The sequence below is a fragment of the Labeo rohita genome, chromosome 16, assembly GCF_022985175.1.
Source record: "Labeo rohita strain BAU-BD-2019 chromosome 16, IGBB_LRoh.1.0, whole genome shotgun sequence".
Classification (NCBI taxonomy): domain Eukaryota; kingdom Metazoa; phylum Chordata; class Actinopteri; order Cypriniformes; family Cyprinidae; genus Labeo; species Labeo rohita.
Window position 1 is genome coordinate 32843661 of NC_066884.1, and position 16602 is coordinate 32860262.

The following is a 16602-nucleotide window of genomic DNA, read 5'->3' on the forward strand; positions in this document are numbered from 1 at the left end:
GACAGTTACACCGTCTTGACCAGCAGATGCCGCCATCCTTGTGGTGTGTCGAGCGCCTCGAAACAGTGAATCGCTTTGAGACGCATTTATTTCAGTTCATTCGGAGTTTTACAAAAAAGCTTTGTTTCCCCCATCACTACAGCCAACTAGCGCTATGCACTATATAGGTTAGGGATTGGTGAATAAGTGATTGAGTGAGCCATTTCTGAGAAAGCGATTGGAGCACGTGAGCCAAATAAACCAGTTTGAGTTTCCCATCTCCTCCTTTAATAAGAACATCTCTGGCTGCACTCAATTCTCTTGTGACGTAACAGCTAGCAGACTACGGTGTGCCGTTTGTGACCAAGAGCAGAACGCGCGAAGTGAGAGAATACGACCAACATTTCAGGTAATGACGTTCAAATGGAACTTTTATCGAAACGTGAACACAGATCTGATGTTTAGAATTGTGAAATATGCATATTAACGATGTTCCTGCCGCTTAGCAGCGCTTAATGTGAAGGATTTGTAAGTCACGTATAATGCGCTTTTGGGGCCTCTGTGCCACCGTCGTTTTCAATACTCAAGCGAAAACCCGCCTTTCCCGTGTTTCAATTGGACGAACTTAGGAAGCTAGTCTTTTAACTGGACGAAAACCACGCCAGCAAAATAAAGTGTCACGGTAATAGGAAGTAAAAAAGGAAACTGTTTCATGTCAGAGAAAAAAAAATATGAACATGGCCAAAAGACGATTTAAAGTTTAATATTACTGATTAAAGTTTTTATATCATCTTCTCGAAACAAACTGTTTCAACCAAACAAAACACGTACGAGTGAAACTCCCTATTCTACTATTGCTACATCACGCCTGTCTTTATGATTTTTTAACGTAATCAAGACATTTTAAATTAATACATTATAATCGTGAGTGATAATAAAGTTATAACAATTGTCGTTTTACAACAAGTTTCTGTTATGTTTTGGATATTTCCATATTAATTGCAATGGTTATTTATTAACGCCTTAAGAAGAATGTGCTTTTCACTACTACCATCCTTTATGATTAGAGAATAAATGTATTTGTTTTTATTTAACACTGACGAGCAACGGATTTAGTTTTGTGTAAAAAAAAAAATTAAATGTATGAGGTGGCAAAGTGGGCCTTTTATCCCACACAATGGGTAAAAGGCTCACCAGCACGGGGGCGCAAAAATGTCTAATACTTTAGCTAAAGTAATATGTTTTGAATAATATTGAAAAATAAGTTAATACCCTTTCAAAATTTTGATAGATAAAAAAATATAAATATACTGTCTTTAAAATATGTTTATTAAAAAAATACAGAAACAAAGTGATTAAAAAGTTAAGATTCTAAAAGCATTAAAAGAGATGCCAATAATTTAATATAGCTTTACAGTAGTAACAATAAATATGATATTTCATATTTCATTATATGATATGTTGACTATTATCATTTTCAATATGATGGTTTCATTATAAATATGGTGATTATCTCTAAGGTGGGCACTCATCTTAATATATGAGTTTTACCATCTGAATGTAACCATGCCATCAACAAATAGAAAAGTCAGCCAGCTATTTATGATAGGGTGACCAGACGTCCCCGGAGATGTTCCTGTTTTACAGCACGTTCAGAACAACCTGCAAATACACTGACAGTGCAGCGTGACAGAATCACTTAAATATCTAAGCTAGAAGCGCAGAAGTGCACTGCACTCCCAATGAAATGGACATGTTTTCAATCTAATTCATAAATATTAAGCCTTTTTAACATTATTAAAACTACATACTGACTGATACATTGTTGTGATGGAAAACACTTGGGTTCCTATTGTGTTCGCAGTTTTAACGTAGACTAGGCTATATGTTTGCTTAAATTCAAGATCTGAGGTATGCTTTCAGTATGGCTATAAACGCCACGCAATATGACATTCAAACTCACATTAGACACTTTTAACATTGAATAAGGACATAATCAGTGCCTGAGATTATAATTGTCATAGTTTGTATGTTGTTGTTGTTCCAGCCGTGATGTTGCAGAAATAGAAATTTCGTATTTACTCATACTTTGTGGACAAAATGAGCCTAAAATGCAAAATAACAAGCCTGACAGGGATAGAAAAGATCCATTTCCAAAAGCATAAACATAAAATTTGAGAAGTTGTACTCACAGTTGTAAAAATGTTAAATACAGTTTGAAAAAAACATACTTGTTAAATACAGTGTTATTTATCACAAGTTCTCGTATTTATTGTTTTATTTTTGATGTGTTTTTCTAAAGCCATAATATTGTTAGAATACTGTTGTTTTTATATATTTTGCTATTTGCAATAGTTACTATTTACTTTTGTACTTTTTAAAAACTGTGGTAAGTTTGATCCTTAAACATCACTGTAATTATCAGTTATGATGATTTATATATAGAACCCACAACAATTAAAAACAAGAACGTATTGTCCTGTTTTTTTTTTTATATATATAATTACAAGTGAGATTTCAGTGATATTTTGACCACTAAACTAGGAAATGTCCCCGGTTTTCATTTCAGAAATCTGGTCCCCTTTAATTTTTGATCATGTTAATTATTTTTCACAAACCAAATAGGCTTCCAATAGGCTTCATGGTTTAAAAACAAATTGTTGATATTGTCCCTCTCTATGAGGTGTTTAACTGCTCTAATGCCAATATATTGCAGTGTGAAAACTGAATGTTTAAATTTAACAAAATACTACTGGACTTCATTAAGCTAATAGCACTTTGGTATTTGGCAATACCCATGTAACAGAGTCGGGCAATACAACATGTACAGTGCATCCAGAAAGTATTCACAGTGCTTTACTTTTTCCACATTTTGTTATGTTACAGCCTTGTTTCAAAATGGATTAAATTCATTATTTACCTCAAAATTCTACAAACAATACCCCATCATGACAATGTGAAAGAAGTTTGTATGAAAGCTTTGCAAATTTATTAAAAAAAAAAAACACGTACGAAAGTATTCACAGCCTTTGCCATTACATTCAAAATTGAGCTCAGGTGCATCCTCTTTCCACTGATCATCCTTGAGATGGTTCTAGAACTTGACTGGAGTCCACCTGTGGTAAATTCAGTTGATTGGACATGGTTTGGAAAGGCACACACTTGTCTATATAAGGTCCCACAGTTAACAGTGCATGTCAGAGCACAAACCAAGGCATGAAGTCCAAGGAATTGTCTGTAGACCTTTGAGACAACATTGTATTGAGGCACAGATCTGAGGAAGGGTACAGAAAAACTTCTGCAGCGTTGAAGGTATAAAAACTGGTTAAATATAATTATTTTAGTTTATAATAAATCATATAAAACAATTCTAAATGATTATTATTAAACTCAGACCTTTTTTTTATTTTAGTACTAGTGACTTTTTTTGGGTCAGACATGTCATTTTGCTCTGATTGGTCCAATTTCAGTTTGAGATCTCTAAACCAGAACATAACCTGCACTGGAACAGGTTGGCTATGGAGTGTAAGTTACTATGGCAATGAATGTAGCTAAAAGCCAAGCCACTTTTATGGTACCTAAAACTAGGGCCCTATGAAATCTGTTTTGTTTTTTCCCAAATTCCGTTTAATTTTTTTCCAAATTCCATTTTTTCCGTTGTAATTTTTCTGGATTCCGTTTTTTTCCATTTTAATTTTTCTCAACTCCTTTTAAATTGTAAATTAAACTGTATTAATCAAAGAGCATGTCTAATTAATTAAAATCATGAAACGTATACAATTTCACATCAATTTAATAAAGGTTTAACAAAAAATTACGTTTAGGGCCCTAAGAAATGTTTTATTTTTTCTCACCATGTTTTATTGTTATCAAATTCTGTGTTTTTAGCATGTCTAATTATTTGAATGCATACTTTTTCTTGCATTTATTCAAATTTATTTTTAAAATGGCCTATCCTCAGAAATTATGTGTTGTGTATTTAGGCATAAAACATTAATTTAATTTATCTTTTAATTATTGAAAATTAAGCTAACTTTTTTTTTTTTTTTTTTTTTTTTGCAAGCAAGGGGGAATTTACTATTAAAATTAAAACATGGAAGAAGTGTGTGATTATACCCTAAAAAATAAACATTTTAGTAGTAGTAGTTACGGTAGTACATTTCTGGCACAATGTCTTCAAGTCTACAAGACTTTTATTTTGACGGGTTGCTGTGTCTATCTTTACATTTCTGTGTGTATATGATATGATGCTAGTTTTCCTAAAATGGAACAGTCAAATGCTGAAATCACCACAAGCGTCACGCATGCTTCAGTGTGTGCAGTAAACAAAACCGCTCGTCTGCTCCATTTATTAAAACCGAGACACGAAGAACATGGAGGATTCACATTTAAATAGTATTTTTGCAGCGTAATATTTACAGATACTAGTCCATATTGTGGTTTGATTTAAGTGTAATGACCTACTTTTGATTAAATCATTTAAACTTTGACAAATTCTGTGACATTCCGCATTATGCAGTAAAATCCAGTAAATTGACTGGATTCCGTGATTCCGTCCGTGTTTTCCGCATCGCGGAAATCATAGGGCCCTATAAAACCCAGGATTGGTGCAAACTAAACTGAATCTTACCTAGCTAGCCAGCTAATCTGGCTTCATGGTACAGGCTCCAGGACTCTTCCTAGAGCTGGCCTCCTGGCCTAACTGAGTAACGGTGTAATGTAACGGTGTCATTCGCCATTTGCTGGGTAGAACTTTTATGAAATATAACAATGCGATGTAGTGAAAACAACAGCTAGTTTTTAAAGAGATTTGTTGTTTCTGATGTAAGCGAATAAAATAATCTTTTCCGAAGACAATGTCATCGTGATTAGTTGTTCTATCATAAGCGACAAGAGCGAATCAAATAATAGGACATAAACGAGCTGATAAGGTCAGAGCAGTGTGATGGCCAGCTTGTCTCTAGACACGGTTGTAATAACATTTACCCATAGGCGTAATTTACGGGTGGACGGGTGGGACATGTCCGCACCACTTTTTGCCAGGGTCGATATTGTCCTCGCCACTTTTTTAAACATCTCGCGGCATGGACGTAATAATGCTAATCAAACATTAGTTTCTGTTAAATAAGATGCAATCTGGTGCTGGAATCTGTGTTCTGAAATCTTGCTGAACGTTCGTTGCAATGTTATTAGTGATGGAATGTTCAAAATGCGGCTTGTGATCAGTGTTCACACGCGAGTGCTTTAATCTATCACTTGATGTTGCGGAGATCTTTTCATTACGGTTAAACCACAAAATAAAATACATAGACACGTGTCCCTCCTATTGATAAAGGATCACGATGGACATATTTGATTTTAATAAGCGAAAAAATGATGCAAGGGCGGATTATAACCCAAAACCTCTAACAAGCCTAACGAAAATTCTACTACTAGACTATCTGGGCATATAAATAATTAATACGTATCTAATATTTATTCACTGACTAAATGGGGCTAATAATACATGTTATTATAGTACATGTAAGAATAAAACTATCACATTAAAAATGAGTTCCATGTCAATTCATTAACCGTACCATAAAAACACACAGTCCTGTGCATCAAGCTTTAAAGAGACAAGTGCTGCTTTTAAAGTGAAACCTGCTGAAGTCTGTCATTGATGGAAATAAAAGAACAAAAGAAAAAGAGAAATCACTTTATATCTTTTAAATCACTTTTTATCTGTGTAGTTTGTGCATATACAATTTATAGTTTATGTGAAGATTGTTTAAAATCACTTAAATTAAGTTATATATTTCAGGGTCTATCAAATGTTAAAAATAATGTCTTTCAATTATACTGTAATGTTATAGTTATAAAATGTAATAGGTAAAATTGAGGGAAAATGCATTTAATAGAGAAACCAGTAGCAGGACAAATGAAAAACACTGTAAATATGTTTAGTCATTGTAGTAGTATTAACTAGTATTTTATGGCCGGTAAAATCAAATGTTTGGCCGGTAAATATTATTATGTCACCGGCCATTGACAGGTGTGGCAAAAAGTTAGTTTTAGGCCCTGCTTATGTACATGTGATTTTTATATATAATTTTTTTTTTTTTTTTTTTTTTTTTTTTTTTTTTTTTGAAATTTGCAAAGATGTCAAACAAACTTCTTTCACATTGTCATTATGGGGTACTGTCTTTATATTTTTTTAAGGAAAATAATGAATTTAATCCATTTTGGAATAAAGCTGTAACATAAAATGTGGAAAAAGCGAAGCGCTGTGCATAATTTTTGGATGCACTGTAAATTACATTAGAGGTCTTGCACGGAAAAAATCTTAAAAGTTTTCCTAATACAGGGATGCTTAAAAGTTTGTGTTTTGTAAATATTACTTTCTTGACAATCTCCACACTTGTAGTCACCAGAAGGTATATTTCTCAAAAAATATGTTGGCTGAAAAACAGATAAATCTGCCCTTACTAGAATATTGCGTAAATTTGAAGGCGTCTTATAGGCTACCTGAGGTGAAAATTGGCAAAAATTGTTTGCAAAATAGGGACACTATCAACAGTGTACCATTATTTCTAAATTATGCCTTCAGTACCATAGTATGAGCAGTTTTGATGTAAATTAGATTGTTTAATTTCAAAAGCAAAAACAGAATGGTCTGACCTTAGCTTTGTGAAATTATACTACATAAAACATATCTGCATGGAACAAAAACGCCAGACAGACTGAATGACCTTCAGTTGGTTTATTTGGCCAGTTAAAGAATTAGTTGTGTGTTATTAATAGCTCTCTAATCATTTGTCAGAAGTGTATACAGTTAACAGGGACCTCCTTTCAATTCACGATCGCTGTCTACTTGCTTAGCCACTTGTACAGGTATGCTGGTTTAAAGGGGTCATGAACTGAGAAATCAAATTTCCCTAGATCTTTTGACATATAATAGGTTAATGTACTATAAAAACATCCTGTAAGTTTTAAAACTTTCTCATTAGTTTAAAAACAGCTTTTATTGATACTAAGCTCAGAAAACAACTTGCTTTGGAATGTGCCACTTTAGGACGTGATAGTGAGGTGAAAGCCCACCTCTGCAGGAGGAGATCAACGTCTGCTTCTACATCGTTGCCTCTTTAGCTGCGCCCACTAATAAGCACTTGTAGTAGGAGAAAAGAAATATTAGAGCGGGGTGCCCAACCCTGTTCCTGGAGATCGACTTTCCTGCAGAGTTCCAACCCTAATCAAACACACCTGTCTGTAATTATCAAGTGCTCCTTGAGATCCTAATTAGCTGGTTCAGGTGTGTTTGGTCAGGGTTGGAGCTGAACTCTGCAGGAAAGTCGATCTCCAGGACCAGGGTTGAGCACCCCTATACTAGAGAGACAAACACAGGATTACTCCATCAACAGAACCATATGGTTCTCATTAAGAGGGAAGGGTCACGATTTTCAAATTTTCGATTAGTTGATTTAATTATAGAATATCGAGGTTGTGTGATTATTGTCTAAAAAAAGTCCCCATGATTTTGGTGCTGATGCGGTGGTGACGTGTTCATGTATTGAAGTTGCCAAAAATGCACCTAAAAGCACCTAACACATTGTCTCAGGTGCACATTGTAAACTTGTGTAACATATATCTGTTACAATAATTTGAGACTGTGTTGAGTAAGAGTTCTGTGTGGACCACAGATACCCCCGACTGGGTTAGAGGTGTGCTGAATCCATATTCAGAATGGCATAAAAAGAAAAAATGTGTACTACAGAGCCACTAAAGGGACATGGTTGGCCGCTTGCTAGCACTAGCCTGTTACATTACAGTACATAAAATTTGCTTACCACATAAATGAGATGACTGATAGGACGATGGCAAATGATTTGCAGATCCTGAGCACAACTGACAAACATCTTGTAAAATGTATGGTAATTAGTATGTGTGGTAATGTGTGATAAATTAGATTTCAATGGCCCGCTTATTAACAGCGGCTTCCTGATGGCCGCAGCTTATATACAGTATACTTGCCCAACGACATAATTGCGAGAGAAAGTATTGAAATATATTTTTTCCTCCCATCTTGTATTTATTCCCTTTAGGGGTTCCATAGTACCATAGTAGTTGTTTTTTTTTTTTTTTGTTTTTTTGTTTTTTGTTAATTGCTATGAATGTTCATGCTTATTTTTGAAATCGAAATGTCCTAACCTTATGAGCAGTTGATTTTTATTCAAAATGATGGACCGTTGTTAATAAGTGTCAAAATTTGGTTATGTTCGTTATAATATGTTTCAGCATAGGGATGTACGGTTTGAAGATAAATCATGATGAAATTCCCCACAGTTAGTATTACCGTTTCATATTTTAATTATCATTAAAACGGTATTTGATTACTGCGATTTGAACAACTGATGATAAATAACTACTGTACAGCATAATGCACAGTTTTAAGTAGCAGTCTCATTTGCACATGGCATGCCGAGTAGTTTCGTTTTGTGTGAAAAGATGGTGGATGTTTTAAAAGACTGCTAAGGGCATAGATGCCAATCCCCAAGGAAATAATCGAGCACCCACGGAAAAACACGAGACAGTCTCCGTTCATTTTAATCAATAAGAAATGCATTGCAGCTTTTACGACTTTATTCTCGTTTCCATAGTTCATTTGAATCCGTTTTTGGCATTATTTTAATGGTAAATGTCAAGAGTGCATTATTGCATGAGAGGGTGGCAGCACGAATCCTCTCGGCTTGCAGCCGGCTTCCTCTCCCCATATATATTGTGATCATGGCTCTCTGCGCTCCCTCAGATATTACGTGTGCGCCCTCAAACATTGTTCTATACGTGCGAATAAGTGCTTATTGTAAACGGGTATTTATTAAATCATTACTGGTTTTTATTAAATCATACTGATATGCTATTTTCTTCTGAGACTAAATCTGTCGACACTAACTCGTCCTAGAGCTTTAACTCTACAAACTCCAAACTCAGCCCAGATCTTCAGACTGATCCGACCGAGTGTGCTATATCTTTTCTAACTGATCGGACTTACGATTTTCCTAAAAATGACGATTAAATTTGGGAAAAATCCCATAGACTTACATTGACGGAATGTTCAAATGAGCCAACACTTTTCAAATTCCAACCGTCAAAACTCCCAGAATCCTTTAAGACTCATCAAGCTTTCCTTCTATGTACTGTATTTCTAATCCATTTAAACTTGCTAATCATGGTAGCAACATGCTAGTAACTTGCTAATCATGCTAGCAACTTGCTAATCATGCTAGCAACATGCTAGTAACTTGCTAATCATGCTAGAAACATGCTAGTAACTTGCTAATCATGCTAGCAACATGCTAGTAACTTGCTAATCATGCTAAAACATGCTAGTAACTTGCCAATCATGCTAGCAACATGCTAGTAACTTGCTAATCATGCAAGCAACATGCTAGTAACTTGCTAATCATGCAAGCAACATGCTAGTAACTTGCTAATCATGCTAACAACATGCTAGTAACTGGCTAATCATGCTAGCAACATGCTAGTAACTTGCTAATCATGCTAACAATGTATTTGCAGTCCGTACGTTTCACTTTGCAACTGGGGGTTGGGCACCCACCGACAGACGCATAAATCGGGAATTATAATGAATATATGAATTAATGAATTATATGAATGCACCTCTAAAGGTTCTGACTGTCTTCAGAAAAGATTCGATGGCATTTTGTTTTTACCTTCGCTCCATGTAACGCCTAAAGAAATGTTCTTAATCGCAATGCTGCTTTATCTACGGAGTTCACGTGAAACAGTTGTAATTCAGCTTTTCCATAAGCGCCATCTAGTGTCAAACAGTGGATTTACAGAGACTTACATTTACATTCAGTTTGTGTGCAGTTTTTGTCTGTCCAAAAAAACGGACCGAATTTGCATGCCCTGCTGTAGCCTAAATTTTGACCGGTTGATGGAAAAGCAAGCTTAAGTGGATTCTACACATTTAAACAATTTAGTCCAGTTATCTAGATTATTTATGGAACACATAAAACACATATAATAATTTATTAAATCAGTTATCATTTTGACTTAACCCTTTTCTTTATTTAAAGGCTGAAATGTGAGGTTTATCTTTTTATGAAACTTTTTCACAGCTTTATTTGAAAATTTACGCTATTTCGCTATTTGAACATAAACTGTTGTAAGTCATGCTGTCATTTAAAATCTGGACATCACTGGTAAGGCTACTGTTGTTGTTTTAGTGATTATGCAAACAAAAAGTCTTTTTATTTGTTGTTTGTTGATGTAAATATAAAACTTGGTAAAGTGATTTATGTGTCAGTGCTTTTTGAACGTTTCCAGTACATTTTAACAATACTGTGATAATACTGATAACCATGATAATTTTGGTCACTATAATCGTGATCAGAAATTTTCATACCGTTACATCCCTATTCAGCATGTTACAAGCATTGTATGGCTAGAGTTAATATAGCTTAATCCCTAATAAATTAAATCGGTTTGTTATCATACATTTTGAACGCAGGGCTGGACGAATTTTATTTTATTTTGTTATTTTTGTTATTTTTTTTAACTAGTCAACTTGAAAATGTCACTACAACATGTTTCAAGTAACTTTTTCTACATTAACCCTAGTTAAAAAATAAAGAAAAGCCTATTCCATACATTAAGTTGTTAATATGATGTAAATGTTACACACATCACTTGTTAAATATCTTTGTAGAAAAGATGCATGAACTACAACTACATCTTGTACAAACTTGTCATATACATATTATATGTTAAGAAATAATACGAGGAAAATGCTTTTAAAAAAATCTCTGTCGTTTTGAATTACCTTGACTTTAAAGTATAACACCAGTAGAAGAGCGTGAAAACACATTTATTGTTTGCATTTTACCATAAAATTGACAATTTACAGGCTGAGACTTGCATCCTACATATAATAAATGGACTTGAAAATGTCAGATATTATTTCCAAGCATTTATATTGTAAATAAAACAGCTTGTGAATACTTGCGTGTTATGTACTTAAGAAAAATCAACAAGTTAACTGAGTTGGAGCCCATAATGATTGGGGGGCCTGTAAAACATTTTGCATATGGAACTTGCTACGCCACTGTATTATTAACTGTAAATGTTCTGTAAAAACAATGTCAAAGTGTCTAAATCTAACGTTTGGTAATATTTCTGTTCAAAATCTTTCGATTTCTAAAAAATAAAATTGTGGCAAACCATTAAATTCAAATTAATTGATTAAATTGGAAAAAGTTTCGAATAATAATTGTATAATTCCCAGCAATCATTAATTTTTTTTTTTTTTTTATTGTTTTTTTTTTTCTTGAAACGCCTGTCCATAGTCAATACAAGATTACAAGACACTGTGTAGAGTAAGTTGTGAAAAATAGTCTTTGAATTGCCTTCCTTTCAGACACAAGCGCTGTTGCATTATGTTGCGAATCCATTTCTCTTTCAGGTTAGAAGCAGCGTAAATGTTGGGAGTACATTAGAAATAGAACGGGATATCAGTTCACTATAGTCGCATTGTGCTGTTCGCATCCAGTGTAAACTTAAAATTAGGAATGAGCTCCAGATTGCATCAGTGAAACGCTGTTTGTTTGCTTTACATATATACCATTTGAAATATACTGAGTATTTATGTTTTTAACCCAAATAACCCATGTTGTTGAGTACACCACAGCAGTGTTCATCTGTTATTTTAATAAGCAAAACTGTTAGCCAATCATAGCAGTGGGCGTTTGCTTTCGAGTCTTGAATGTGCCCCACCTATAGACCTTTTTCCTGAGTAAACGATGAGCGCCACCATTACGAATTTTAACTTCCAATTGGATGCTCTTCTGTTCTGGTCTCCATAGGAACCAGTTCAAATAGTGCCCATCTGTTTTTAATGTAGATAACGTCGGCAGCTTTGTGTCATCTACACACTCATTAAACTTTGAGGAGCGAGGCACTGACAAATAACGGTCATTGCCACATTGCAAAGTGATGGCACTATGGTGCCATGTGCTTTTTAAACACAGGTTTAACATTAGTTTATCAACTTGGAAAATACGCTAATTTGCCTAGAACCACTGGAGACCGGAAATGCAAAGCATTCTTCAGGTTTTAGGAATTAACATTTAGGAATTTAGGAAATTTAGGAAAATTTAGGAAAAACGTCTATAAAAACCGAGAGTTTTGCAGAGAGGCTCAAAAATAGGATAGAAAATAGCCTATTACTTCTTATTACTTCCTATTACTATTACCAATTCATGATGTTTTTTGATGTTAAATCACACTAACATTATAAGTGAACCTCGGAGAACATTATAAAATAATTAAAAAATGCAGTTCATGACCACTGTAAAAAAAAAAAAATTCATATGGTTTATGTGATTCAAACCAGTGTACCATTTGAACCAGTATATCCCCCAACACTATGATGACCCATGTAAAAGTGTATTACGGTCTGTGGGTTTACGGTGCGAATATTTTCAATTATTTTATATGGGAGTTTAGCTTCACGTAATGGTGAATGTCCACTGATGTGATTACAGTTGGAGCAATGTAAGCTTTCTTTCCTAACGTAAAGATAGGCTGTCTGTTCAATAAACTAGTGTAAACCCAGACAGTATAATAACAATAAAAGCATCAAGACTGCAATATTTAATATACATGTAACAACTGAAAAATCAAATTTGTAAACAATATGATTATAATCCAGCATTAACTCCAGAACAAGACCCAAACCAAAATCGGCAGAAGCTTGTTGCACGTTAAGGCCCCCTGGTGGGCCCTGGCCTCCTGGTTGAGAACCACTGCTCTAGAGAGAGTGTAAAAATAGAAATTAATACAACAGACCACTCCATCTTATCTTAAGACACGCTCTTTAAAAGACAACTTAAAATACACAGCACATTAAAAATGTGATGGTGCATTAAGCTATTCATGGCAAAAATTGTGTGCACGCTTACTACTATTATTAGTAGTAGTAGTAGTAGTAGTAGTAGTAGTAGTAGCAGCATTACAGTAATCTGAAGGCAGCACAAAAAAGACGTTTAATTTTTTGATTATCAGGTAGTCTATTATTATTATTATTATTATTATTATTATTATTGTGTGTGTGTGTGTGTGTGTGTGTGTGTGTGTGTGTGTGAGATTTGATTGAGATTGGTCTGTATCAATTGGTATAATTGCATCCATAATTTTTCACCCCATATTTGAAGTGGTACACTATGTAAATATCATGTTAGAATTAATTATTTTTATAATAATGTTGATGTAAATATTAATATAGTGTAATAATTTACTAGGATTGTTATTATTATTTGGTTTAGCTACATTTTCATTATAGTGCTCTTTTCACAGAAAGATATTCTATGGATCCTTGAAATGAAGCTTAGTGAATATTCCTCGTGAACTGACAGCAACATGGACAATCCAAAACGAAAATTGAGATCTGGAAGGGAGATTTCAAAGGACAAGGGTCAACCTAAGAAAAAGGCCAACGAAACTGGTACAGAAGATGTTTTGCCTGCACTTAAAAGTGTTAAAGTTTCTGATGATTCAGGACATAAAAATATTATAAAAGAAAGTAAACAAACTGGGACACTTACAGTGGAGGACCAATCCAGAAACATACAGTCTAAAGAACGTGGCTTTCCAGAAACAACTGATGATTTGGCTTGTTCATTTTGCAATTTTGTTGCAAAAACTCAAACTGCACTGAAAATTCACTCAACAAGGAAACACTCTCATAAAAAAGGCTTACAAAACGACACAGTCTCTGACACAGTTATTGCACCAGGGTTAAATCCATTGCAGAACACACCACAATTGCAAGAAAGTGAAAACCGAACACATCTTTCAGAGTTGCAACTGGACAGTACTACAGTGTCTCTGTCAGAGGAAGACAAACAATCAGATACCTGCATGGTTCAAACAGAGGGTGAACAAACACATCAGCTCCTTGTAGAAGAGGCTGTAATATCGGAGAAGGTTGTTGATACTTCTGAGGATGGAAGAACCAGTCCCACTCAGATGTTGCTGGAAATAGTTGAGCCCCCTTCATGTAGATGTCAGGATGGGGAAGACATAAATGAGACCTTTAAAGATGGTGATGATATGCAAGCAGGCTGCAGTTTTCATTTGGAAAGTAAAGTGAAAAGCAATAAAAATGGTGGCATTGATGGACATGCTGAGAATCATGCAAGTCAAAAGTATTCAAAGCTGAATACTCTACATTCGTGTTCCTATTGTGTACATAAAGTCATAGATGGACACAGTCCAGACACGCATATTAAGAGGCAACATAATAAAAAACAAAATAACGCTTGCGATTTCTGTAGCTATTCTTGCGTTACAAAGTGTGATCATGAGAAGCACTGCATGAGCAATAACCACAACCGAAAGTTGCTGGAGAATCGTGATCAAGAATTAGTTTTCCCACCTTTGACACCGATGACACGTCCGACCGAAAGCAAGGCACAGCATCAGTGCGATAGGTGCACCTTCACAGCCAACAACTCTGTAATGTTAGCACAGCACATTAAAACGCACCATCCAGTGGAGCACCGTTTTCACTGCAGGGCCTGCCATTATTACACCACCACTATAGAGGCCATGGAGGTTCATCTGTCAGAAGAAGTACACCAACAGGTGGCCAAAGAGAAAAACATTAGCCCTATTTTTAAAGACTGTGTTGAAAAAATCCTTGTGATTCTGTCAGATCTAAGGGAGGAAGGAGACATGAATGAGAGTGACACTCGTGAGCAGTGCTCTAAAGAAGCTGAGGAGGTTCAGGAAATGGAAAATGTACTACCAGAGCCAGCTGGAGCTGTAAGGAAAGGTTCTCCTCACAAACGTAAGCGAGGCAGACCAAAGACTTCTAATGTGACTGTTTGTAGTCACTGTGGGCTCGTTGCTTCCAATGCCACCAACCTCAGTGTCCATATACGACGCAGGCACAGTCGGTTATACAGCTTCGTTTGTAAGCTGTGCAACTATTACTGTGTGACCAAGGGTGACATGGACCGCCACTGTGAAACTAAAAAACACATCAACAAAATGCAAGCAGCCGGAAGTGAAGGCAGTGGGGTAGTTCTGCTAGATGCTGAGCAGCCAATTCAAGCAAAGAAAAATGAAGCAGAACTGGGTGACAAAGTATCAGTAATTGAGACAACTATTGATGAAGTGGACAAAAATAACTCCACCGTACCATGCAAGAAAAGCAAGTATGACTTGAGTAATATCTGCACTCAGTGTGACTTTGTTGCTCACTCAACTCCGTCTCTTGCTCTCCATGTGCGACGCAAACACACAAAAGACTTTGAGTTTGTTTGTTTAGCATGCAGCTACTACACTGTAACCCGTAGAGAGATGTTTAGACACATGGCAACAGAAAAACACAAGCAGAAACGTGAGTGTTACTTGAAAAAACAGAACCAAAGCTTTAATAATGGTCAGGCTGACCTTACTGATATGACCACCAAATCCACCTTTGAAGACCCAGAGACAATCGCAGGATCAGAAGTGGTCCGTGATAGTTCTACTTTGACATCTTCAAGCACCACAACTACAGATGAAGAGAATTCTGCAAAAGTAGGTGAAGAGAATTGCGCAAATGAAGATGGAGCAAAACAGTCTGCTGTAAAGAATACTTCCAAAGACAATGAAGAATCCTCAACTAATCCAGCTGAATCAAATGTGTCTGACATGGTCCAGTCATTGACGATGGTAAAAGATGCAATGCTGGAGGATATGGATGAGGAAAATGTGTTTGATGATGATGAAATGACTGATTTGGGAGATGACAGTCCTTCTACTGAGAAACACCTTAGAGCGATACAGTTTGATGCCTGCATCTTTTCCTTAAAAACATTAGCTGAGCGTAAGCAGACATCACATGATGAAGAACAAACTACAGGTGCATTAAACCAGCAGAGCATGAAAAAGCCAAAAACACCAGTTGTACCTGAGACAAAGACTACCAAACCAATGCCCCGTATCCGCTGTGAGGACTGTGGTTTTTTGGCAGATGGCTTAAGTGGACTAAATGTTCATATCTCCATGAAGCATCCATCAAAGGAAAAGCATTTCCATTGCTTGCTCTGTGGAAAGTCCTTCTACACAGAGAGTAACCTACAGCAGCACTTAAGCAGTGCGGCACATGTGCGCAACGAGCATGGAAGCATTGAAGACCTTCCAGAAGGAGGCGCTAGCTTTAAATGCGTCCGATGCAGTGAGCCCTGCCAAACTGAGCAGGAACTATTTGTGCATATCAAAGAAAAACATGAAGAACTGCTGAGAGAAGTGAACAAATATGTGCTGGAGGACACAGAGCAGATCAACCGAGAGCGACAGGAAAACCAGGGCAATGTGTGCAAGTACTGTGGCAAAGTATGCAAGAGCAGCAACTCCATGGCTTTTCTGGCTCACATTCGCACACACACAGGTATGTCTTCCTGTCATCTTTTCCAGACATATATGCATGATGAAAAGGTGATAAATTAATTAAACTGGATGTAAAATTTAAAAAAAAATGGATCAGTATAATTAATCGAAAAAAAGAACCCCTGAAATCTCAATATAGTTTATTTTCAAAGTACGATTTCAAGTGTGTTTTTTTTTTTTTTT

At 35.7% G+C, this 16602-nt stretch overlaps 1 protein-coding gene across 3 annotated transcripts in view; it reads left to right on the forward strand.

Moving 5' to 3' along the window:
- The first annotated feature begins 314 nt into the window (after positions 1–314).
- Positions 315–16602, forward strand: part of znf407 (zinc finger protein 407) — a 48121-nt gene continuing 31833 nt past the window's right edge. For 2 of the 3 annotated variants that reach the window (XM_051131839.1, XM_051131841.1), the window contains exons 1-2: positions 315–388; positions 13336–16420. In XM_051131839.1, coding sequence (XP_050987796.1) covers positions 13399–16420 — 3022 coding nt within the window. In that variant the 5' untranslated portion in view covers positions 315–388; positions 13336–13398. The remainder of the gene's footprint in view (positions 389–13335; positions 16421–16602) is intronic. The other variant, XM_051131840.1, reaches the window with a different exon arrangement.